General features: G+C 36.3%; 1 protein-coding gene across 1 annotated transcript in view; it reads left to right on the top strand.

Moving 5' to 3' along the window:
• The first annotated feature begins 2,585 nt into the window (after positions 1 to 2,585).
• The window catches only part of LOC140152013 (cysteine-rich motor neuron 1 protein-like), a 142,245-nt gene continuing 117,308 nt past the window's right edge, over positions 2,586 to 27,522 (top strand). Inside the window, 2 exon segments of the mRNA XM_072174313.1 lie at positions 2,586 to 3,489; positions 7,830 to 8,048. Coding sequence (XP_072030414.1) covers positions 3,192 to 3,489; positions 7,830 to 8,048 — 517 coding nt within the window. The 5' untranslated portion in view covers positions 2,586 to 3,191.

Consider the following 27,522-nt stretch of genomic DNA (forward strand, 5'->3'; position numbering starts at 1 on the left):
AACCTTTAAAACAACCATTAGGAAAGAACCCTCAAAGAAAATGATCTTGCCAAATAAAAAACAAACAAACAAACAAACAATGATCTAAAATGATTTTTTTTGTATCAAAAAGGGTTAAAACTCCTTTTCACATGTGATGATTCCCTGAATTCTGGGCGCCTGAATTAATTAATCAGAAAGTCCCTAGCCAGACCCGGGAGCCAGACCTATTTAAATCTTTATGTTCTTTATAGAACTTTAAAAGGTTGTTTATAGAACCTTATCATTGCTTAGGGTGCTGTATTTTTTGACCCAGGACAAAAATGTTTTGAAATTAGGAACTAGGCCTATTTGCTGAAATTTACATTATGTATTTTGGAGTGAACTATAATGGAATTATGGAATAATTCGGACTATAGGCAAATTAAATCGATTTGTCAAGAAGTAGACCTATGCCTATATCGGCAGGATTAAAAATAAATAAAAAAGCCAATGAGCATAACTCTTTCCGGAGACACAGTTTGCATGATATCTTTTTAGTACCGCGGTAAGTCCTTCCAAAAAATGTGCACCTTCATGATTAGGGACGCACCATTTGACTTTTAGAGGGGACTGGAAGTTTTTTTGTTTTTTTAATTCCCCCACTTTAAAAACTCCAGTTTGAAGAATTTTTCCAAAATAGTATAGGCCTACCCCTCCCCTAAAAAGACACAGTCTCCATATCTTTCCAAAAAAAAATGTACACCTTGACTTTTAGAGGGGGCGGGGGCTGGAAGGTTTTTTTCTGAACTATCCCGGCTTCATGAGCAACAACAACAAAAAATTTAATTTTTTGTTTGTTTTTTGCATTACAGGCAGTAATCCTTTTTATTGATGCATTCTTGGACATGTTGGAAGACGACGAGATACTTTTATTTAAAAATAGGTCAGGGTGAGTCAAAAAAAGTGCAATAGAGAGAATTAAGAATCCATTTTTATTTAATTTAATTTTTATTTATTACACTTTAAAATTAAGAACTATAAAGTTGAACCTTTTAGGTTTTAAAACATTTTATATATGGTAGGCCTATATAGGCCTATCCATCAGTAAACTTGTAAATCAAAGAAGTAGGATTTACAGTTTTGTTTTTATGACACATTTTACAGCGATACCCAATATTAATGTTTGTCCAAGCATAGATTGGTCCAAGAAACATCTAAAATTTGCATGTCAGCCCACTTGGTGTATAGGGTAGATTTGGAACAACTGCCATTTTCTTAACCTCACTGGCATTGTAATAAAATGGAGCACCCAAAGTGTTATTGCCCTTGGTCTTGTTTAAGAAGAAGAAACATTATTTGTTGTTATTTTCATTTTACCTTTACTTTAAAGATGTTTATTCTCGATCAAAAACATACTAATTTGTAGGCGGGTTTTTCAAATGTCAAAATGAAGTGCGCGCAAATTGAAGTGGAGTGAATTACAAAATATCCAGTAAGTTGGACATATTGGGATTAAAAAAAAAAAAGTGGAGTTGGAGTCGAGTGAGGCATGAAGGACTTAAAAATGTTTGTTTGAACAGAAAAAAAAGAAATTAAAATGACGCAAAAATCAGAGCTGGTGCCTTTACCATGCATTGTGTGCTCTCATTCAAAATACATGGTACCTCGTGGACAAATAACGAAATTGGGTATCACTTCATATTTTCAAAGAATGTGACACTTTTTTTTTACTCACCCTGTACAAATTATGTCGCTAAATCAGAATATTATACAAAAAAAAATCATCACAAAAAAATCTGATTTCAGATGTAGGCCTATTTTCGGAGTGAATAGGTGTGCTAATTATAGGCCTCTACCGTGGAATGTTATGTGAAAACGACCATGATAAGGAAAATGTCACATTTTCTTCGGAAGTCAGCGTCAATAAAATTATGTCCCCCTATTTCGGCAACAAAGATTTTATGAACCCCCGCCCCCAATTACCACCGCCGATACACCTATATACCCCCTAAACAGGCATAAATTGTATTGAAATCAGTCATCATTTTTGAATAAAATAAACACACTGTCTGCTATCTGTGGTCATCTAGTGACTCCCTACATTTTATGACCCCCCTATTTTTCTTTCCAAAAATTTATGACCCCCCCCAGTATTATATTTGGGACCTACTCTTCCAAAGAAAATGCCAGCCGCCTTAGCTGTATGAGCATTGCTGGAACTTTCAATCAAAAGTACCGTAATATATACTTGAAGTTGAAAATTGAAAATGTTTATATGCCGCAAGTTGGCCGCTTTTAGGTGCCTGTTTTAGTCTCAACTTGGAGGAAAGATGTCATTCTTGGAGATAATTCTTTCTTCCAAGGTCTTGTAATGTAAACGTGTGCACATTAAAGTCTCTCTCAGGAGAAATGATGTGAGACCATGGTGGGACAATGTAATAGAAATTCTTGAAGACTTAAAAATTATCTAGCAAGTAAAAGTTTAAAAACAGGTTTCAAAAACTTTATTTGGTATGCTGCCCTCTTGAAAACAAAAACTCAGTCACCAACACGAACTCGACCAATCAGCTGTTGTCGCTCACGTGTGGCGTGTGGTGTAAACATCAGCTGGTGACGAGCTGCACATACATTCAATTATTTTGATTCAGTTGTTGGTCAACTCTTGCAAGTGACCGACCTGTGCTAGTGATTTATACAAACTAATTACTTAAAATCTGCCGACATAACCGTGTGAGTGAAGAGAGCAACTTGTTGAATATTTGCAGCGTTCTTTTCTCTTTGTAAAAGAAGGTTTTTCATCAATATTTTGGAATAACACCACCGAGACCATCGTTGGTATTTTGTGTCCTTGAAACTCATACCTGGAAATTGACCGGGATTTTACTGTGTAAACCAAGCAACGAAGCGAAGCGTGAGGATCATTTGGGATCAAAACATTGTTGTGAAAGAACTGACACTGGAACTCGTTGGTATTTCACAAGTTTGTTTCAAATGATATAAATGTACAATTTTGTCAGAATGTGAGTGTAATATTAGTATCTGACGAGACTGAGCAACTATTGCGTTTCTGGAATTCATGGGATTTTAATTGGAACGCGACATCGTTGTTGAGGAGAACAAAATATACTTTTCTATTGGAATTGGATGCTTGCAGGGAACAGTATTCCCTTCGAAGTTGGTGGATTTATATGGTTGGAACCAAATTGTCCACTACCAATTCCTAGTTGAAGATGGGGTATTTGACAATGACAGTCTTTCTCGCCACTTTATTGGCAACATGCTACATCAGCACTGTAATTTCGCTTCAGTGTGGACCATGCGATCTATCTGAATGTCCTGAGCTCAATTGTCCAGGTGGAATTGTTGATTCCCCGTGTAGATGTTGTCAAATTTGTGCAAAACAACTTGGAGAAGTTTGTGGTGGAGTGTGGGATGTTGAAGGAACATGCGATGATGGACTGTACTGTGGAATTAGTCTGGATTTCGGGGGTTCTGTTCTTGACCATGAAAGTGTGGGGACGTGTCAAGGTAAGATAAATATTAGTCAAGTCATTAAAAAATAATTGGGTCCCAATCATCTATATCCCTTCATCTTAAATCTGCTAGAAAATTCAAGTTAAATAGTTTTACTGAATTTCAAGATTCCAGGGCATGATGACTAAAGAATGTATAAAAATCTGCGGGAAAATAATATTTATTAGGCCTTTATTCATTGAAGAAAACCAGTGCTCCTAGTCCTACGTCGCGTGCCAAGGGATTGTTTGGACCATAAATTTGATTTATCTTGTGGGTTTGTCGTCTGACCTTGCCTTGAGTGTCAGCAATGTCAACAGTTGCAGGACATCAACAGTACAACTCATGCTTGCATGCAATCAAAATGCCAACCAATTTCACATCTATGATCTAGTGGGCTCAAGAAATTTTATTTGTTGGAGCGAAGGCCTATGATGGGGCATACATGTAGGCCTTCAAAAACACAATTTCCCTAAAATTTGAAATATTTTGTCCAAACAGAATTTTCAGTGATTTTATGTGGAGGGGGAGGGGGGGGGGGGAGGAAGGTAACCGAAACAATTAATGGCCACTCATTAATTATGTCACTGGCACTACTCCTATTCTTGCATATATTAATTTTATTTTTTCATAATTGAGAAATCAAAATCTCAATAATTCATAAATTAATCATGTTTTAAAATCTTATAACGGTATTACATTTTAGTTGATGAAATTAATTTCCCTAAAACTGCGACAAAAATCAAAAACAAGTTTGCAAAGCCTATGCACAACTTGTACCAGTTATTTTTTAAAATCTAAATAAGGCTTTGTGTTTTTTGTACATTCTAATTTTAAAAATGATGTTATTAGCCTCATCATGATATTACAAATCAGTGAGTAATTTCATATTGACCATTTTCTCATAATTTTATGACTTCATATTTAAAATTATATCTGTGAGACATCCATTTTCAATGTGTTTGTGAAGATACAAAATGCAAGTGTTTGAAATTATTAGTTGTATACTTTTAAGCAGAGTAAAGTCCGATCTAATATAGTAATAATTACCAGGTACATGTAGGCCTACTTATTATTTTCTTTATTTTGAAACAAGTGGTCACAGCCCAAAATATCAAAAGAACATTTTGGCACTGCCAATTAATGAATTTAATTATTGCAATAAAAAATATTTGCAATTCTCGATTTTGGATGAGGGTGGGAAACAGTAAACTCAAAATCAATTGTGAAGAGCCTAATCCCATCATGAATAGTTGATTTTATACATTGATAATAATGCAGCCTTGGTGTTTGCTAAGGAAGATGCCAAATTTATTAAAAATTTAAATGTTATTTAACATAGAAAATGTCAAATAAAAATCAAATAATAAAAAATATTTTGCAATTCTCGATTTTGGATGAGGGTGGGAAACAGTAAACTCAAAATGAATTGTGAAGAGCCTAATCCCATCAATGAAATACTGATCTTCTAGAGGGCCCTGCAAGAGCTGTACATTTAAACAAATTAAATTAAGAAGTATTCATAGAGTATTGGAAAATACAATAAATTTATTTAAAATATACAAACACGTGTACATGAAATAAATTCTATGTATTGAGTAAAAATGGAACATTACATTAGTGGTTCCCATAAACCATAAACTGTGTTTGTTTGCACAGTTGCCAATCCATTTTACATAAGAAAAAAATCAGGAAAAATGATGAATCACTTTATTTGGGGACCTCCCTGATCGAAAGTAGGCTAAGTCGCTTTAAATAGCACAGACACAAAAATCTGGTTAACAGCAAAAAAATCTTTGCTGAATTGTCTCCAATTGTCTGTTGTTCTGTGGCAATTTGTGTTCAATGCATAGTGGTTAAATCTGATTTCTATTGAGTACAAGGATCTCTAATTGGACAATTTCGGTATTAAAATATACTGCATCTTTTATTGGGTAGGCCTATAATATGCTTTGAAGTATAATGGCAACAAATGGTGCTGGTTTTTAAGTCTTTTGTTATCATGGTTATGAAGGAGGGCTGCTGATAGTTTTATTGGTACTATTTTTAAATATGCTGGACCAGGACCAAATTAATAATCATTTCATTCATAAGTTTGCAATCAGATGCTTGAAGTTGAACAGAAAACTTTAGAATTCTCATGTGCGGAGAGTGAGAAGAACTGAATCTGTTTTGGTTTAATTTTAGTGTTTGTTATTCAGCCAAGAGACCAGACAAGAACCCAATTATAGTGCCTCCATGATCACTAAATGAAAGGGTACATGCCAGAACTTTGACAATGCTTTGATGCAGGAACAAACCTAAAAGTTTAATTTTACATAATTTAAATGATAAAAATTAAAATTTGGCACAGCTGTTGAAATACATTGTACAACATACTGGCGTGATAAAACAGTGTGCTAATCACATTGAGGTACAGTTTATTCAATGTTGATCGATCTATTTCATGTTGCTTTAACAGTTGCATTGTAAATTTTAACTGACTCATTTCGGTATTGGCTATGAATATGATTGCATGTACTGTATAATTTTATAATATACTGAGGTGAGCTACCGCAGTTGTAGAATATTTTCTATAACTCTAGGACCTTCTAGGTACTCTTTCTTTGAATAATGATTGGCATAGACCACAGAACTTGACTATTTACATGTATCACCTCTACCTTAGTATCAGCAGGAAACACACAGCACCCAAAGTTTCACTTATCACCTTCCCTGGTGGTTCACTTCAAATTGAGTGAATTGGATTTGAAGGTACCAGAGGTTTAGTAACTTCAATTTGAACATTCATGGGACTTCTGCAATATACATGTGGAAAGCCGGGTGGAAGGAAAGTGTCCTTATAAACTGTACTGTGGGCCTACACGCAGGATTGGGGGGGGGGGGGGGGGGGGGGTGCCCGATTTTTAAAAAAAAGATGTTTCTCCAAGGGGGGGTTGTGAAAAGTGGATTTTGTGAAAAGTGGACTCTCTTTCCAAAGTTACAACCTTTTTTGACCAAAAAAGCACAAAAAAGATTTTCTTGCTCACTACGCTTGCAAATTCTGAAATTTTTGGACTTTTTGTATACAGTACTTTTGCAAATTTGGCTGGGGGATGCGGCTGCACCCCCTGCACCCCCCTTGCCTGGGCCTACACAATCATTTTAGGGGCAAGTGGGGTGTGTGTGACTGTGGGGGGCGGGGGGTGTGTGTTTGTGTGTGTAGAGGGATGTGCTAAGTGAATGGAGGCCATCCAAGCCTGGTGATGAAGGGTCTAGATACCCGATGCATATTTACTGGGAACTTGCTAGGCCGATTAATGTCAATTTGTAGGGTGTAGGCCTATGTAGGCCTACATGTATGTGGGGCTGATCTTCATTATTTTTGATAGCCAGTATTTTCTTGAAAATAAGGCAAGACTGGCCGACCCTGTATGAGATCAATACATGCAAGAACTCAATGAAACATTTTATGGGAGGTTCCTAAACAATAGATAACAAGGGTTAAGACATGGAAAATCAATTGTGTTTTCTTGAAGTAAATTTAATTGGATGAAAAGAAGAATCTGGAAAATATTGAATTTTAGATGACTTGTGTGGTCCTTCAAAACTCTTGTAGGAAAAATTGACTCAAATCAGGGATTGTATCATGTCCCTGCTGAAATATTGCAGAACCAGGCTCGCCAAGCATGCACTGAGGCTCACGTCAAGGGAGACTGGGAGAATAGAAAATAGGCCTGTATGTGCTGTATAAAGTCTCATGTTCAATAGTAATTTATACTAAAAAACATTGTAATTTGAACTAAAAACTTCTGGCCATCAATGTGTTCTAATTCTTGGCCCCTTAGATACATCTATGGGCTTGGATAGCCCTACTAGTATAGGGCCTTTTGACTGTGGTGATCCAAAACCATGCTATACCATAAAACCTGGCTATGTCCAGAGAGCTGCTGCCAGTGACTGCAGCGGTTAGTGGGTTGTGAGCTGTAGTGTCACTGGGTTTTTAGCAGTTCTCAGTAGTGTACTTTAGTATATTGTGTAAAATAAAAAAGGCCCTGTGGTAGGGCTAGGCTTGGAGGCAATGTGTTTTCAAGTAGCGCTTGAAGATTTGAGGGGACCCAAGTCAATTAGAAAACCAACAACACCAACAGAACATGTCTTTTTTCTAGGGTCTGTGCTAATACTGGGCGATAATCCAAGAAAATATGATGTGCATCTTATATTCCATGTTTCATGATTCTCAGCAAATAAGTTATTAAAGTTTCAAAATCTTTTAAATCTGTAAATAAGTTTTTCCATAGCCCATATATTCTGTATGTAATTTGTAAAATAATGATTGTTTTTACAACTTGCTTATTTATCCTTTCCAATACCAGAGTCAACACCAGATGCACATTGGAGCCCTGTGTTGCCCTTAGCTGCCAGCTCCAGCCCTCCAAACCTGAACTGCAGTACCTTATATTCGGGATGTGATCTGTTTGGTGGACACTGCCTATGCCTTCAGGATGTGCAGGACTGTCAGAACCCTTTTGCATACTCCACTCGTGAAGAGTGCCAGCAGGCTGCTGACACAACTGGTCCAGATTACAATGAAGGTAAGGTTAAAGGTTATTCATATTCTCATTCTCTATAGGCCACAGTTCATTTATAACTGGTTGTTGTTGTTTCAGTCAAGTGTCAACATTGCATAGCCCAGCACTAGATAGGTGTCTACTCTCATAGCTTCAGGCACAGTTCAGTGATGGATGAGGAGTGCCCTTCAATGCAGTTGTGGTTATCCACTCAAGCGGGACCTCCAACAAAATAAATAAATGATCTCAAAGTTTATGTGGGCTATTTTGAAATATTAATTATTATTTGTTCCATGTGCATATTGTTCTTTTGAAAGTTTTGCAAAAACTGTCTGTAGTCGCTATGCTACGGACCATGTAGGCCTGCAGTTATACATTTCCTATCTGTGGGAGCCAATAGTAGTAGTATTGCTAATTGATGTGCTCCCAAAAATGTTTTTTAAGTCCCCAAATTTGACACATATTGTTTGGACCAACTTTGGTGGCTGCCACACCAACCATCCTAGCCTTAACACTAATCTCTAAATTAATCCTAACCTTAACCATTATGGGATACCCTAATCCTAACTTAAACCATAAAACTAATTATCCTATAAATCTTAATCCTAAAATCTAACCCCAGTCTCTTGGGTTGACAATGGTTATTCTGAAAGTCTTGCTCTTTGTCCAACATCTGTTGACCCACATGACCCACATAATACTAATTCCCCAGGACTGAGAACACAGGAAAGCCTACTTCAATAAATGAAAGCTGTACAAATGTAGTATGTATTACCTACATGAGTTGTCTGGTTGGAGAAAAAAGAAATTTATGGCACAAATTTCCACTTGTAACTGTCAAGTTAAGGGGGATTTCAGATCCAATTTAGATATAGGGACATTCCAAATCATCTTAGACAGATCTGTCAAAAGAAATAAAATATATGATAAAACACTTTACTTCAAAATTAATGGCTTATAAACAAAATATGTAAAAATGTTGTCACATTTTTTTAAGGGACAATATGGCAAAAAGAGATCTGGCAGGGGATAAAACTTGCAGCCCACTGAGAACGTCCCTGCATGTCTACAAACTCTACATGTATCTGCCTCAGTCGGGGTGTGTGTGTATCTTTGTCTGTGGAGGTGACTGTGGGGTGTTTACATCATCATTGCCCTTTATTCTTGATGTTTGCCTAAAACAATTTGTCCATATCCTCAACATTATTGACCATGTTGACTATCAAGTATCAACATGCTGAACACCTCCCATCAGGCATCACTTCAAAATTTGTGAAATATGGATCCACTTTTAGGGCGCCTTTTTCCTCCCCTTTCGATTTTTTAGGGGGTACTATGCCCCCTGCCCCCACAGGCTATGCCACTGTCACTCCCTCTCCTTTCCTTCTCCTCTCTCTCTCTCTCTCTCTTTCTCTCTCTCTCTCTCTTTTTTTAGACACTGGGGACTGCAGCCCCCAAAGCCCCCCCTGGGCATGCGTCTGCTACTGGTACCAAAAGGGGGTGCGGTTACCTCGAGCGGCATCACTGTCAACTTAAAATCTGTTTCTACGGAACTGTTACCACACCTCCCCCTCCCGCTGCAGCGCATCACCCCCATCACCTGTCAACAGCTTCCTTTATTAGAAGCAGTACCTTATGAATATGGTGCAGCAATAAGCCAGCAATAAGCCCTCAAGTCAAACTGACAGTTCTAGGACACACAATCAATAAAGTCCCAACATATATGCCTAGCGCTAACAATTAATCAAATACAGGAAAATGGATGATTGATAACTGGTAATTAGCGGGTCAAGTTTAATTGGCTGAAACATTAATAGTCCAATTTAAATCATTAAGAGAGTCAAAAGCAAGCAGTTTGCTCTTCATGACCAGAGCCCTAGTTTTGTTTACTCAGCAGTCAGCATGGAGAGAGCACTTTGGAGACTTGCAATTTATGCACAAATCAATTGTAGTCCCGGCCCCCAGGGGCCTGGCAATAAGCGGGTCCGAGCCGGACTTGGCCGGGATGTAACAGCTCAATGTGTCTCCGCAGAAAAGGGACGTAGTGGGGAGTGTACGGGATGTAATGCCTCTCAAACAGGCCGGGATCTACCCCGGGAGTGTGCATAATTTAACCAGGACAAATGCGATTGAAGAAATCTAAGTATTTAGCCCAATACTCTGATATTGATCAACCACAATGTTGCGGGCTGTCCTGATTGAATTTTTAAAATGTCTGAGTCTTGTGTTGCATGCTCATCATTGACTAAAATATTTAACTAAACTACAAAGTTGTTAGTCTCAAAAATTTGATCTGATTCCAGAAAATGCTCACATTTTGTCGTCCTTTTTTGTAATGAAATTTGGTATGAACCTTGATAGCTAAAGAGTTAAATAAAATGTGATTATGACTCTACTGTAGTGCCGTCGTCGGCACCGTTTTTTAATGTCGACATGTCGATGAAATTCGTATACCGACGTCGACAGTGTGTGACATAAAAAAAATTCTAAAAAAAAAAAAAAAAAAAAATTTTTTTTCTTTTTTTTAAAAAATATTTTGGCCAGAAAAGCAAGTTATAGGCCCAAAATGACTTGTTATTCAGGTTGAAACCAGAGAAATACTGCTACTCAAAAAAAAAAAAAAAGCCAATTTTTTTTACAAAGTTGGATACATTTGTATATTTTAATTATTTTTGCTTCTATTGAACAGCTAGCAATGCATACTAATTCAATGTGTCCCTGACTGTTCAATAGAAAGAAAGGTAATCAAAATAAACAAATTTATCCAACTTTGTAAAAAAAAATTGGCATTTTTTTTTTTTTTTTAGTAGCAGTATTTATCTGGTTTCAACCTTGAATAACAAGTAATTTTGGGCCTATAACTTACTTTTCTGGCCAAAATATTTTTTTGAAAATTAAAAAAAAAAATTTTTTTTTTTTTTAGAATTTTTTTTTTATGTCGACATGTCGGGATTCGTGCCGACGTCGACATTATGTCGACATAAGGCATGTCGACGACGGCACTACTCTACTGATGAGGGTTTTTTTTTTTATGGGGGGGTCTATTCAGTTCTCAAAAATAGTCCAAATATCCTACTTCACTATATAACAAGTACATGTAAATTTTACAAATTTAAATTTGCAATGTCATCAATATTAAGTAAATACTAAGTGCATAAAGGGTTAATTGGGGGAGTTCGTTTTCTGGGTAAGTACAGGGTATTTGTAATCATGATGTTGCTATGTACTGTATCTCAAGTGGGACAGGCCAGGGTCAGTTTGAATTATATCACTCATTAATAAATTCTATATTATCATTTTTGCCATCAGCCTCTCCAAGCGATGAGTTTTTACCAGTGTTGCACCGTAGTGTGTGTGCACCAGACCAGAATCAACTGAAATTTTGGGAATAAGCTTTTATGGTGGATATACTGAAAGATGTCATAAAAAGAGGATGATATAATCACAAAATACTCCTTTAATATTAGTTCTCTTAAATTCATTCAAAATAAAATCACTCTGAGAAAGATGTTTGTTCCATTCCAGTGCGCTCCAGCTCATGGAATGGAAGTTCAGCTAATGGAATGGAACAATCTATCTTTCACCTCAGGTGATTATATTTCTACCATCACACTCATAGACAGTTCCTATTCACTAGTATGAGTAACCTTTGTGCATACACCTAGAGCTCTTACCTTTAAGCAGAGGAATTTTGTTGTAGAAGACCTTTACTGTGCCTTTATACAAATATGATAAGGTCATAGTCCACACATGTTTATCTGAAGACAATGTAGACAGCCACAGCGGTTTGTTTGTTTGTCAAAATATTTGTACTCGGCTGCAATAATATAATGTAAGATTTTACTTAATAGTTTGAATCGCTTTGATGAATGAAATGAACAAGATCATGAGCATACAAAATGTAATAATATTTATGTATAAAGACACTCAACCTGGCTGGCCCTTAACTTTTGTCGCCAAGTGTACGGTACTTTAGAATTGAGTGGATGGTTGATTCACGGCTAGTAATCATGGTAATAGACTACAATATAATGCAGGTCTAATTATTGATTTTAAATCGCCAAGTCATTCAGTTATGTTCAACTTATAGTACATGTTCATTCAAGCTGCTTACAATTCCATATTGAAGATGTACACACCCCCACACCCCTTACACACACCCTCATGTGTACACAAACACACATACTTAATTAAAACAAGAATGATAGGGAATAAATCAAAACTTTCTGTATAAATTTGATGCTTACGAAGTTTGATAATTTGAAAATTATTTCAACATAGAAAAAGTGTTTTATATGGTTGATTAAAAGTTGAATAAAATATGAATCTTTTGGTGTGAAGTGAACATTGCACGTACATATATCACCAATTAATAAATAATATCAGCTTGAACTTATAGCTCTCAACTCACAAGAAGCTACCTGGAAAGAATAGAGGAGAAAATGAAGACAGGAATTTTGATCTTCAGTTCCTGGATCCCTGCTGCGTGATGATGAGCACCGCTTGTGCCTTGCATAAAGTTGGGTGAGTGTGTGCTAAGTTTGAACTTGGGACATAAACAAGCTATGGAATGCACTCAATCTCATCAATGGTAGTTTGTACAGGGATGTTAAAATCACAAAGTTTGTGTGTTGCCAAGGGTATTGTAACCTCACCTTTAGGCAATAGGCCTCTAGATACAAGTTGCCCCTGTTGAAGGATTCTTGGAAACAAGAATCACAAAATGGAAATGTTGTTCATTGTTTTCCTGCATTTGGCAAGATTTCCAGTTGTACATTGCAGATCTAGAATTTTTGTTTTTTAAACAAATAATAATATTGATGATGGAAACAAAAATTCTGTCATAAAATGAAAGTCCACAGTAAATCATAAATGATAACCATAATGATCTCATCCCAGAGGCATACCTCAATGACCCTCATTAAACAAGTATAGCTCAAATTTTGACCTCAAGTTATGGAATTTGAGTTTTACTACCCAGCACATCGAAAGGTTATTTTTTATAGTGTGGAAGTATATTGGGGTTAATAAGTAACTGTGTCCTGTGGAATCATGTCATGTTTGAAATCCTAAGTGGATGCCTGGTGACTTACCTTACCATGCCAATAAGCTTAAGTGCATGACCCTCCCAAGATAGCAATTTTTCAAATCACCAATACCACACACAAATCTTTTTCCCATTTTCTCAAATTTTCAACAGGACAGCAATGAAAGAATTGCATAAAGGTAATGTAGCATCATATTTGTCCACCGAGGATCCTATGTTGTTTTACACCCTTTCAGATACATTAAGATGTCCTCCAGGGTCTTATTATAATTGTTGGCGGAAGTAAAGGATACATTTTATGTGAAATGTCGGTAATGTTAAAGTATGATCGGTAAAGCCTTCAAAAGCATTGCCGACTACATTACATTTTTCGGGTGTATGAGCAATTCAGAATGTGCTTGAGATATTTTTGAAAGCCATTGCTTGTCAAAACTGATCAAAGTTAAAGTAAAATTCAAATTTTGATTGCCAGTCATTTAAATTTAATAAAGAAAATATAATAGAAATGTATCTATGATGCATGTCTATTATTCATCTAGTAAAGTAAAAGTAAAAATAAATGTCATGACTTCATGTGGGGTTAAATGATTTAAAATATTGATTTTATGGTTCTTAATAACAGGTTTCATAAATTTATTTTGATAAATAAACATTATTCATGCCTCAAAGAAGTTCAAACATGCACTCAAATGCTTTTCAAATTGTTGTTAACTGTTAGCTGAATTACTTGGTGTTCTTTTACAAGTCAAGCTGAAATGTATAATTATAGCAATAATTAATTAAGCCTTAGGTCATGTTTAATTAGAAGTCGGTGAAGCACATAGCCAAACTAGAAAACTGTAGATTGAATGATTTAATTAGCATGTGACAGTCTTGACTTACAGTTTGACACTTACTTTATTATGTTACATGTTTGAGGCAAAGACCTGTCATGATACCTGCTTGTGGGTTAAAGCTTAACCATTAATTAACTTGAAGCTTACAATCAGGCTAAAATCTCATTTTCTTATTTTTTTCATCTACAATGTATACACATACACCTGAAAATTGTGTCTGTGATTCTGTATTCTGATTAATCTTGCAATACTCTGGTGCTTCATCATGTGACATGGCAAGTGGACAATCTGATTTACAATTAATGTAGATGAGCTTCGTGTTAATGGACATGGTCCTTGTTGAACATAGTTGACACAAAACTCATATTCCTCCCTGACTTTGGGATGAGTTTTATTGTTCTGAAGTTTTCTAAATATTTTAATTGGATTGAACTTGTAGTGTACTTGACTTAACCTAAAATATTGTGCCAGCCTCAAGGTGTAATCAGGAAGCTTGATTTGTCTTGTGGTTTCCAATGACTTGGGTTGACTTCCCTTTAAACCACAAGACTTTTTTGTGCAACAATATTATGGCAAAGGGACATATCTGATGTTGTCTGAACATAATTGCTCTTGTCTTAGTTTGTGCTACCATTGTTACCTAGAGAAAGGGATAGATGTAAAACCAGAAGACATGATGTCTTAAACCTTGTTTGGCTATCAATAGTAACAGTAAAAGGTATCAAATTATAATTTTACCACACGAACAGATCTGCAGCCAGGATTTATGGGGGGGGGGGGGGGCAGAGGACTAAAAATTGACCTTTTGATGGATTTTTCCTTCAACAAAAGACTAATTTCAACATTTTTAGTCACACCCTTACATCCACTATACATCAAACTTGAACTGAACTAGCTACGATTCTGACCACTAGATACACCATTCTGCTACATGAAAGAAATTTTGTGACAAAGCTAAAACAGAAATGACTGAATGTAGAGTATTATGTCAATGTGTGTAGGCAATATGTGACCCCTCGGCACAACTGAGCCCGGAAGTCGCCAGTGCCACTATTGAGATATGCTCCATCGAACTTAACAATAAACAATAGGAAACAAAGGATTTATTGACTGTTTTATTGATTTTTCACTACTTAAATGTCAAGTACTATAGACATGATATACATCATTTTAAAGCTAATTTCAAGCAGAATATTTTGGTTGAATATCTCAAAAATGATGATTGGCGACTTCAGGGCTCAGTTGTGCCGAGGGGTCACATATGAGTAGAACATGATACATTCTTTTGGCATTGTATGCTTGAATTCAAGATAGAGCACAAAGAAAGTGATGGTCTAATTAATAGGTTGGCACTAAGTTTCACCTTTGTTCCTCCTAAAATTACCTTTGATTTAATTTGCTCATGCTGAATTAGAACTGCATTCCTCTGAGGAAATGAGACAAAAACAGTCCTCCAATTAAATATTCTACTTGAATAGCTGTTTGTTGTTGGAGCATGTCTCAATTGGTATTCACCTGGTAAATTCAAAGTCTTAAGTTGATATCATTATCATTTCCATGGTGAATTAAACATTGCTTGGCTCAGAATTCAATGAAACCACAATAAGTTGTTTAACTCATTAACTAATTAATTTAAAGCGCTAAACTTAGCCTAAAGCAATGTGATTATTTTGATAAACTTGTTAGAAGCAAAAACAGAAAACATCTTTTATTCACGGCAGCTGAACATTTTGCATGCACTGTGGTCCAATTCAGAATACCCTTTACATGCAAAAATAGGGACCAAAAACATTAAAATGCGTAAGAAAATTGGCAATAAGCCCACATACATGCAGCTTTGGGAATCAAATATTTATGCTAGGGATGTAAGGATATCAGCAATTCTATAGTCATATGATTAGTTTATACTGAGCAAATAACTCCCATTTTAAAAATACCCTCCTTTGGCCTGATTGGATCAGATCATCCCAGGCCCGTAACCAGAATTTATTGGGGGGGGCTGATTTTGAACAAGTGGACTGGGGGACTCATAAATGGGACTTTTTTGGGTCAAAAATGAGGTCCCCAGTTACGGACCGGGATCATAGACACTGCAAAAGTTATGGATCATCACGCAAAGTTATGGATCATCACACAGTGTTTTAAGTTCAGTAATGCAATTGACTGGGGGAAAACTCGTATTTTCCTTTGGACTTCAATCAACACTACATGTACATCTGCCAACTGGGCCGCAGGATGTATGCAACGATTATCCACACAACGACTACCTAGTTATAATACTCGTCATGATTTGTTGAAGATTACATTTTAAAATAGAAAATACACAAAGTGAAGTTTGTCTTGGCAAACCGTAAAGGGGCGGGACCTACTTGGAAAATATGGATACCTATCTGTGCTCACTTGTACTGGATAAATGGTTTTCCTGTTGCACTTTGCCAAAATACACATTGAAAATTTGCTTTTGAAATCTTGGTGGGGAAAGTCATTTGGACTGAAATAGTGCCTGCAAACTTCACATCAACCAAACTATTGAAAATGCTAATTGTGTATATTTTTGAGCAACCATAGTGCAATTCTTTGGGTGAACCATAGACCATTTAAAATGGTCTATGGGTGAACCATGCTATATGCATTACCAGTGCATTTGCAAAGGCGATTCATTTTATTTTTAGTCAAATTGCGAAAGAGGTCCCATCAGTAACTTGGTACATTGTCAGACTTTTTTGCGTCCTTAGACATTTCAACGTCACATAGTACCCGATGGAATTCATGTGGCAGGGTTTTAACAAAAGCAGGTTTCAATATCAAAACATTGCTTTGTTTGAGTAAAGAGACCCTGGTTCAACATTACCGATTGTTCTGGTTTAGAAAAGCCAGTGTTTGAATTTGAGTTGAATACTAGCTGCGTTGGTTGGTGCTTAGACCAGACGGCCTCTGCACATTGATTGCGGACCTGTCATGGTCTATTTTTGACTCCTAAAGGAGCACATTACAAACATTTTGGGTGGAGTACCATGCCATTTGTGTGAAAATTAGAATGTTGCTTTTGCGTGTGTCACACAGAGTTTGTATTGTTCTCAGAATTGTTAACAGGAACCAAAATTACATGCACTTTATGTCAACATTAATTTGGTCAATTTGGTACAAGAATTTAGTTTCATGTGACGTGGCTGATTTTGATACTTTTCCCACAAAGCTGTTAACAAATACGGTTTAGTTTCAAGATATGCTCTATTCAAATTGAGGCTAACTATTGTGAATTTCAGGGCCCTGTGTGATTTTATTGTATGTTAAAATACAATACAAGAAAAGGTTTTTTACCAGAGTCAATGTTGTACAAACCACTCTCCTGGGCTGTTTTAATGTACTTTGTACATGGGAAACAGATTGAGTTTTTCTGCTATTTCCATACAGACACCAATCTGTTGTGTAAATGCATTGGGAAGGTATGGAAGTATTTTGTAGAAAATATTAGGTTCAGGTGTATTGTTTGTTTCTGGAACTTGTGTGCAGTTGTAACAAATAACTGGTGATACAAGTACTATGAGCAATTACACAACAAACAAAAAATTATTCAGAATAAAGTTTTTAAATATAGTAAAATTTAGTTTTGGAATTAAATTGGATGAGTGTAAAATTACTGTCTTCAGTAGATATGAGAGAACACAGAAATCCAGGGATTGTTATTCTGATATTTAGTTTTCACATATTTTCACATATGATTGGAAGGGTAACTGCTAACCATTGTAAATATACAATGAGGTCCCTGGAAGGTGTGGGTTGTCCCCAGTGAGAGGCACATAATGCATTTTTGCATTTTAAGGGATCCTCTTTAAGTTTGTTCTGAAGTGGATGACTTTCATGCCATCTGCATGTATACTTGCTGACATCGACAGGCCTGTATCAGCATGCATATGCATCACAAAAAGCCACCATCACAAAAAGCCCACTTTTCAGAGAAAGAACAGGGTAAAAATTGCACACCCCTCAAAATCCTATGTATGGGTCTGCTTGCTGATCAGCACTAAAGTTAGTATACAATGTACATGTAGATGTTAAATTCAAATCATGAAAGCAGACGATCTTCTTCCATATTCAAATGAAACTTAATATGCTTATATCATATCGTATCTCATCAATAAAGGTTGCTATCGCAAAAATTGATAAAAAATATTGAAGTTGAAAGAACACAATGAAGACCGCTTTGTATACATTAACTATTACATGTTGGCTTGTCTAGACAAATATGTTTAGCCTAGAAAACGCAAAAATGTGACAATGTGTGACTACTTTCATGTCTACTCTATAATGCTGATCATTACTTTTGCCTGTGTAGGTGTTTTTCAAATGAAATTTAATATGTTTGAATATCATTTCCCATCTCGTCAATAAAAGGTTGCTATCTCAAAAATTGATAAAAATTGAAGTTGAAAGAACTTGATGATGACCGCTTTGTATATATTACCCATTACATGTTTGCTTGTCTAGACGATATGTTTAGCCTAGAAAGCGCAAAAATGTGACAATATGTGCGACAGTCATCTGATGCTGATTCATACTCAAAAAAATATAATTGCTTTGAATTCGGTTTGGAAAAAATCTTGCCCTCGTCATCATAGGTGTGTACTGTTGTTTGTTTGTCTGTGAGTTTGTTTTCTTACTGTCTGGAATGATAGGGTCATTTCTGGGGAAATCTCATGCAGTAATAAATAAATGTGATGCCGTTAGACTTGTGGAAACTAGATATGGGTAGAACGCTAAAAATAATTTGTGCACACAATATAGGGAGTTGTAATTTGTAAATGTAGCCAGAGGATGATATGTTTGCCCTAAATTTGTATAATTTTGGTAATTTTGTCGATAATGACACTCCCAAGTCTGAAAAAGCAATGCTAGGGGATGTAAAGCAGAGAAGCTGTAAATAATTGTGACTCCAGGAAACAAGTTTGAAAATAAGAAGCATTAGTATTTTGGAGCCACGTTTGATTTTTTTAGGCATGTAAGTTGTAACACTAACAAATAAAAGAGAAAAAGTTATTTCACAACATACATCAGTTTCAAATTCAAAGCACAATGTTCAAGGTTAGAAAATGTCGGGAAAATGTACTGCATCTATTGAAGCATTAGAATGCATCCAGTAAGCTTTATGTACACTTGAAACCGTTTAAAACACGATTTTGCTGAAGAAGCTGTCAATTTTATTAAATTGAAAAATCTCGGTGATAACAGACAATGCAGTATTTTACCCAGAATTCTATGACTATGATGCATTTTGGAAGTTTGCAATTTGCAGCTTATAATTTAAAAGTATAGATTTAGATCGCATAATAGCCTAATTCACTCATCCCTCTTTGCATGAAAAAGTGGCATATGTTATGCCATTAAGTACAGATCCAATAAACCTGAAAATGTCAAACTGATTAACGAACTAATTGGTAGAAATCTTTTTTAATCAAATTGATTGGAGCTTGTCCTCAAAAGACAAGGGGGTCTGTCAGGTTGATTGCACAATTCCAACATCCATTTTGCCCTCTTGACAATCGACCACGATCTGACTTTGTAAATCATGATCTCAAGCATACAGATTGAACCTGAGCTGAACTCGGCACTTGATTCTTGTCGTAGCTCAAGCTTTGATGAGCCGTTGTGCTAATATTTATCCTAAGGGTACCATGAATGAACAAAAACTAAACAGTGCCTAAATCAAATGAGCAATTTGCAAAGAGGCTTTGTTCTTCCATCGTCGGCAGTGTCTGGGAAAACAATGGTTGCCCTGCCTTTAAACTGTATACATGACCATTTGATTGCGATTGGGTGTTCCACTAAAACACCAGAAATTTTGAAAACCCTTCAGGGCAAATTCTCCAGCAAGCTGAGGTGGAAACTTAAGAAAAGGGAATTGAAAAATAATATGGTAAAGGTATGAGCAAAAAAGGTGATAGGTACTGTTGTTTAGGTTTGTAGAGGCAAAAGTGTTAGAAATCATTGCAGTGGAATTGATGGAGATGATTATCTAGTAGACCATTAATTGGGTTTTATTAATTTCAGCATCAATACTGGTATTCATTTATTATTATGATATTGATTGAAAATCTATTTATATAGCTTTGACGAGATGGCTTTGAAATTGAAAGATCAATTGATGAATGCATTTATGTACTTTTTTACTAGAGGCAACGGGAAAAGGGAATTTCACTACCAACATTAGAGATTGCAGATCTATATGATGTGGGATCACAGATTACAGAAGGAATTATCGGTGGTTTATATATGCTTGATTTACAGTTCCTAATGTTATAATAATTATGCTCATTAGCGCCAATCCGGATTGAAATATGGGGGGGGGTTCAAACTTGGGTGCTCATGATCTGACTTACTGGTTTGGACACACCCTGTTTACTCTACATACTTCTAGGATACCGCAAAATGTGCCCCTCCCATCTAGTCTAGTAGTCATCGGTTTTCTGCACAAATGACCCTGTGTATGTACATGTATATGTTGATTAAGTACCCCCTACCCCAATAATTACCAGAATGTTTTCTCTCATAATTTAAAAAAATGATGTGTAGTGAGCTTAGAAGATCATGTCATCGACTGGTCATTTCTCACCAAGATAATATTCTATTGATTTAAAATATTTAAGAAGATGGAAACAAATTTGGTGCAGGCATATATGGCTTAGTGAGGGGGAAATTTTTAAATCTCAGCCTTCCCTTATATCGAGTGCTGTGTCATTCATGATAAGCACACAGGCCAAATCTTGCTGCCCCGCCTGCCTGTCCTCAACTTGAACTTGCCCTTTTACCAAGAAATAAGGCTTAGGTGTAATTGTTCAATCAATACCCCAAGACTTTTTAGTTCAAATTGATCAAGTCTTTGAATAACTTTGAGAAAAGAATAATGCAGCACTTAAATTCCTAAAGAGAACTTGTGCTCGGTGTGGTCTTTGGTGCTTCAAATAGACAACTTAATTAATTGCATTATTTAGTTCCCTTTATAGAACGATACCCCAGCAACTGCGTATACATGAAAAAGTCCTTTTTGCAATGTTTACTTTTGTTATTGAACTTCTGACCCTTCTAAATGAAAAAAATGTCTCTCCCCCACCAACTTTTCCCCCAAACTGGTGTTAAGCCTGTGTGGTGATGTCTGGAGTTGCATGGCTAAGAACTGGATTACTGTACATTTGTAGATTGTTGAAGCAACACATTCCACAATTTGCATGTCTTATTTGTACATTGCCTTGCACCCACATATTTGTCCCAACCTTGAACCTGCAAGCTACATATTATTTGTAATTATTGGATCCAAAACAATTACAAAGTTTAATCAAGTATTATTATCTGTATACTTGTAAACATTATGGATGAACTGCAATGCTAATATTCAGTAATTCAGCACAATCCATTATCCAATTCCATTATTTATTGTGCAAGTTCACGTTTTCTTCAAGGTTATTGACAATTGTATAAATATATTAGTCTGTAAGCTGTGTGTCAGTGAAAAGTGGCCATTTATTGCCGAGTTATTTTCTGCTGGTGGACCGTGAAATTTGTATGGTATGGTTGTGGTGTCTTTCAGATGACCAGTCTCCAAACATACCAGTTTCATGGCATAAATACAAGCTATAGCTCCAATTTTTTGCATATTAAAAGATAGTATTTGACCAGTAAAGCACATTTCACAATTTTGTGACTCAATCTTGAAGTTCAGAGCAAATGTTTTGTACACCATGATGTTGCTTTTTGCCCCCCCCAAAAAAAACCCCACACGAATAAATCGGAAGTGTATTCAAGCTCAGTTTACAATTAGGAATGAATCCCCAGCCATGAATCCCCCAGCCATGGCATATTGGGGTAAAGATGAAGCACTGGCTTACTGGTAGGGGAGAAAGAAAAGGGTATCAGTACATATGAATTAAAACTTTAAATGATGTACCCAGGCTGGGGGTACTACACTGTATATGTCTGCACTCCCTGCCCCCATCTTGATGGTAAGCACTGTATTGGGTAAACTCCAACTCATAATTTGAATGTTTTCTACTAGGAAAGTCATCATGTAGCATGTGTTAGGCTAGTTGGTCCAACATTGGGTAATAAAGCATTTTCTTATTAGTGCAAATAGTACTGCTGCTGTAGAATTTCAACTCTGCTGATGTGTGCTACCACATAATCTGTGCACACCCATAATAGGTTACTTTAATTGAATAGGTTTAATATCAAATGCATGCATTCTTACATTATATTGAATATTACATTTACTACAAATACAAATCTTTATATTATAATATGAAAAGCAAACAATTTGTCATGGAATTCTGCTGCATTATAGTTTATGTAAGTCACACCTCAGTCTCTCAGACTTGGCCAAATCACATCTGACCATAGACGTGGCATTTTTGCATTCAGCTCTAATTGTGCTGACCAATACTACAAAGGGGGGGTACAAATACAGGAATGCTAAGTAACAAAAATAATAAGTTTCTTTGTGAATTTTACAAGACATGTATGTATACTGCTGACCAACCTGGTTCACCTTTTGTTTGGCATCCATTTAAACAAAAATGGGTCATTTTTGTGTGTTAGTATGAAGGTCAACTTTGTTTTGCTACAAAAAACTACAAAAATTCAACAAAAAGGTTTGATAAATTGCTGAGACAATTATTGGCAGCAGTTTAACAAATAAACAACTTTGATTGCTTTGTTAGGAGGTGATTGTTATAGTATTACATAAAAGATACCAAACAAATATGAAGGCATATGCACTTTTACAACAACAAACTTCACAAGATAAATAAAAGTTAAGAAAAGAAATAGAAAAAGTTTGTGTAAGTTTGACCAGAGAAGTGAAATTGCTGTGACAATTATATAGCAACAGTTTACCAAATAAACAACTTTAATTGTATTTACCAAATAAACAACTGGGATTGCATTTGTTATGAGATTAGTATTACAGTTCTTTTTATAGATAAACATATGCACTTTACAGTCAATTTTGCAATTAAATTCAGCGTAAGCAAGTGAAATTGCTTTGACAATTATTGGCAACATTTTGCCAAATAAAAAAACAAGTTTGATCGTATTTTGTTTTGAGATGAGTACTTAAATGAATTGGAACTTGATCTTATGAATCTAGAAGAGGATGAAAGAGCGCAGTTGTAGATGCAATTATTGCATGGTGGTCACTGCCACTGTCATCTATACCATCTTGTATTCTGAATCATCAATCCTTGCACTGTTAGTGCAAACTTTATAAACCATGCTTAAAACTGCAATCCCTGAATGCAGTCAGGTCAACGTGCAATTGATTCAGGTCAACGACTAAAAGAAAGTTTTATTCAATGACATATGTAAGATTCAAAGAAAATATTGTACTCAATGGAGTCCACTCTGTAGAGAGATCTTCAGCCATGACATTGTCTTTTTTAAAGGCAGTTCTTGTTTATACAGTTCACATCAATGTTATGGGAGTCTGACAGAAACCATCCAATATGGATTTAGCAAGTGCATTATGGGGAGTTCAGATCAAACTACGATATATACAAAGGCTGCCTTGTGTATGTCTGTATTGATTCAGAGGATGATTTAAGGAAGCCCCATCATGCACTGTAAAAGTGTTATCACAAGAGTTTCAACTGCCACTTTACTTTTCAAATCCCATTGAATTCTGTGCAAAAGATGTTGTTTTAGAATTGCATGTCATTATTACTTGGTCGATTTCAGAACAAAAGTGATGTATGCATGAAGGATAAATCACCAGTGTTCGAATTTAGGAAAAATAAATGGTTGTCCCACGGACAACCAGATTACAATTTCTGGTTGTCCGTCTAAGTTTTTGGTTGTCCGTAGGCCTACAAATGTGACTTTTGGCTAGATTTATGGTTGTCCGGCGGACAACCGAATCAGTATTTTTGGTTGTCCGGCGACTTTTTTAGTTGTCCCGGGCACCGGACAACCAAAATTTCGAACGCTGTAAATCACACCTTCTGTAGATAACATAAAATGTGAAATCGGCCAACATTTTGAATGTGTTTTTATTGTAAATATATCAGTCCAAATTCAAATTTAACCATGCACGTCTATGCAGTGGGCAAGCAGTGGTGTCATGTTCACTCACACAGCTGTGCTAACTGCAAGTTGAGTGCTGGGTAGTGCTTAAATCATCCTCTGGTATTGATTACATAATTAGGGGTCACTAATTAGTATAAGCTACTTGATTATGAAATGAACACTATAAAATAACACCATCGATAACAATATTGATGAAAACATAACACAAAGCAGCAATGGTGTATATGGCATTGTTAGACTCCCGGGTTAGACTGAACTCTCCATATTTGATCTATGCAATATAAAAGAACTTTCTAGAGTCTAAGTGTGTGTGCTCCAAGTTCCACCTTACTGAAATAAATTGGCATCTGTTGAGGATGATCAAGTGGCATTGTGTCATGAGGAAGATATTTTTATGTGGTAATCAGAGGCCCCATGTTGGCAAGTGTGAAAGGTCCCTGATGAGACTCCTAGTATAACTCTAATCATGCTCTCATCAAGTATCATGGAAATTAGGGAACAAACCAAATCATGGATGAAGTCCTCTATTGGGGAAGGAGGGGTTTTAGTGTTGATTATGTTTCTCCTCAGGTTTCAACTGCAAACCACAAGTTCCAACTTTCTTTAAAAAATCAAAAATTGTATAGTTTTCATGTTCAAAATGAATAGGCATAAAAATTGTATCAAAATGAATGCAAACAAGCCCAGTATTGGTTCAGTGGTTCTTGAGATAGCTCTTGATATTTTGAGAAAATAGCACAAAAACTTGGACTATTATGAAGCCTTTATGACCATCATATAAAGCTTGTCAGTGATCCAATTCCAGATTCATCACAGATGGGGAGGGAGTGGTTAAACTATGAAAGTAACACAGTTCCCTGACTTCCCCTCTTTTAGACTTCATCAATAACTTGGTTTGCTCCCTTTAAGAGTTCCTTTAATCATAGGTATGTTTTATTCTTAGAAATCTCCAAGCATAGAAAAGGCTGACCAGCTGGCTACCGGATTCAGAATCAGTCAGCTAGCTGGATGGCCCCAGTGCTTTTGTACACACACCACACACAGAGATGGCTGTCCTGGGATGGTTTGGTAATGAACTTTGGGACTACCACAGACTATCCAGGGTGATCCAGATGATAGAGAATGACTTTGCATGTGGAATATTTGGTATATTGATAGGAACTTAAGTATCCAAATCAACAATCCAACAAAAAATAGATTAACAAACAAACAAACATAGTGTTGGTGTTTACTGATTATTGTATCTGTTCTTTCTGGATGCCTCAGTACATTTCATTAATGGTCTCTTTTGAAATCCAGTGAAAATGAACATGTGTCAAGGGGGCATCTATACCAAAATTGCTGAAAATGCACCCCAAAAACCATGGCACATACATACCTGTGTACCATCAAACAGGGCAAGAATTTGAGAGCAAATGTTTTGTAATCTCATTCCGTTCTGATTTGGTATCCCTTCAAATGTCACCATGTTGCTTTAATCATTATGTTTCCCCATTTTGTTGAAGCGTATTGTTATGGTGATCCCTGATTTAATCCCTGATGTAGTGTTCCCCCACATTGTTTACTTCAATGTTGTGTCCTATATTTTGAATGGAGACCAACTTTGACCAGATCAGATTGGGGGCAAATACCAGAGACAGATTTGAGCTATTTATCACATTTTCCAGTACTCATGTATTTAGCCTAAATTTAATGCTTTTGCAAAGTGTTCCCTTTGGTATTATGTAGGAGTCCAAATGACTGATGATTAACTTCACATGAACACAAAATGTTCTAAAGCACAAGTACATTTGCCAGATGGTCCAGTCCAAGATGGCCTGCCCAAATGGGAATGTGAGGGCAATGTTGTCAAGTTCATCATGATGAAAAAAGAGCAATTTAAAAAGAGATAGGTCATACATGGGGATCCTGGGTGTATGAAGGTTTCTTGAACCAATTACAAACTATCAGCAAACCCATCATGCAGATATGCATGCATGTAGGACTGAGATGTACCTGTACAATAAAATAAAATAAGATGCCTTTTCAAACAATGCATCATAATCAAAGTGTCGTGACATTACTATCTATTATCTGCATTATTTTTAAGATGAATTTCATTTCTGAACACGATGAATAGCTCATAATACTAATGCTCTATTGACCTTGATCAATATTTAAGAAATTAATGCAGCATACAATATTTTTTGTCACTAATGCTTCAGAAATTTCACCAGTCACTCACTTCTGAAGTTCTGAGCATTATTAATTCTCAAAAAGAATTGAAAAATAAATAAATCAAATTCAACTAGTTTTTTCAAGGATTCTGTCTCCTGTCTAGCATGCAATACTTGACAGAGAAAAGGGAATAATAAAGTCTGGTGGAGTTCAAGTTCACGGTGTGTGAGGATATTCACACAAAGTTTTGAAATTAAATCTGGACTGCTGTAAATCTAGGCCAAGTAACATGTACTCAAAATGTACACAAGCAAAAAACATCATTTGAATTTTTCCATAAGGTTAAAAATAACTTCTCTTTCTGGAAAAGTTCTTAACCTAATGCTCAGAGTGGGTTTTGGCTATTGGAAAGGAAAGAAGCAATAAAAAGGAGAGAAGATGAACAAATAAGTTGGAAGGTTTCCGCCGCGGTTTAATCCCAGGACCCATCGCGTGCTAAGCACTCCATCAGCAACCTGTAGCCACAGGTGTTTCGCTGGCCAGGACCCGGTCCAAACCCGGTCCAAAAATGAAGAAGTGATCATTTCCTACTTATAGTGTCCTTTGAAGGACCACTTTTGATGAAATAAATCAAATCTATGAGTATGCATGGTATGAGAACCCTAGGCGAGAAGCCAACCAGATCTCAAGAACTCCCATTCCGAGGAATCTTATCAGTTTATAGAATCAGAATTTCTCCTAAACTGATTTGCATGAAACTAAAGAGATTTTCACAGATTTTTTTTGAGCCTACACACTGAACATGCAAAACTTTCACTTGCAAACACTTGTGGAAAAAAACTAGCACCCAATTCTTGAAAATAGTGCAGTGCCATTCAGATCTTGGTAAACTGGATTGAAAGTGTTCCTGTGCATAGCCCTATGATTCTCTCTAAGGGTCCTTGCTGGTGGCTCCAACATAAGTGGCTATTGAGTGGTTCAAGGCAGGAAGTATTAGGATCTTCTTGAGATGAGTGATCTTGACATGGCAAATACTAATACATAGGCTACATTTTACTGATGTCTATGCATCTTGAACTTGCAATAGAACTACCCAATAGATTCCAGAAAATGAGCAGGTGTCCTGTGGGGGCTCTCTCAATGATGTAAGGGGGTCTTTGGGAGATCTGCATCTATGCCTGCAGGTGACACTGGGAATACCAGAAGGGTAAGGTCTTGAGCCTCCTCAATCAGCCTCAATTTGTAGTTTCTACAGGTGTCTGTAAAGCAATTAGATTATTAGATTGGGCTATTCCAGTTGAAATCCATACACAGGTACCTATGGAAGACATGACTAATCTACATTTACACCCTCTATGTAGGAGATTAAGGTCATGTCTTCAATAGG

The sequence above is a fragment of the Amphiura filiformis genome, chromosome 5, assembly GCF_039555335.1.
Source record: "Amphiura filiformis chromosome 5, Afil_fr2py, whole genome shotgun sequence".
Taxonomy (NCBI): domain Eukaryota; kingdom Metazoa; phylum Echinodermata; class Ophiuroidea; order Amphilepidida; family Amphiuridae; genus Amphiura; species Amphiura filiformis.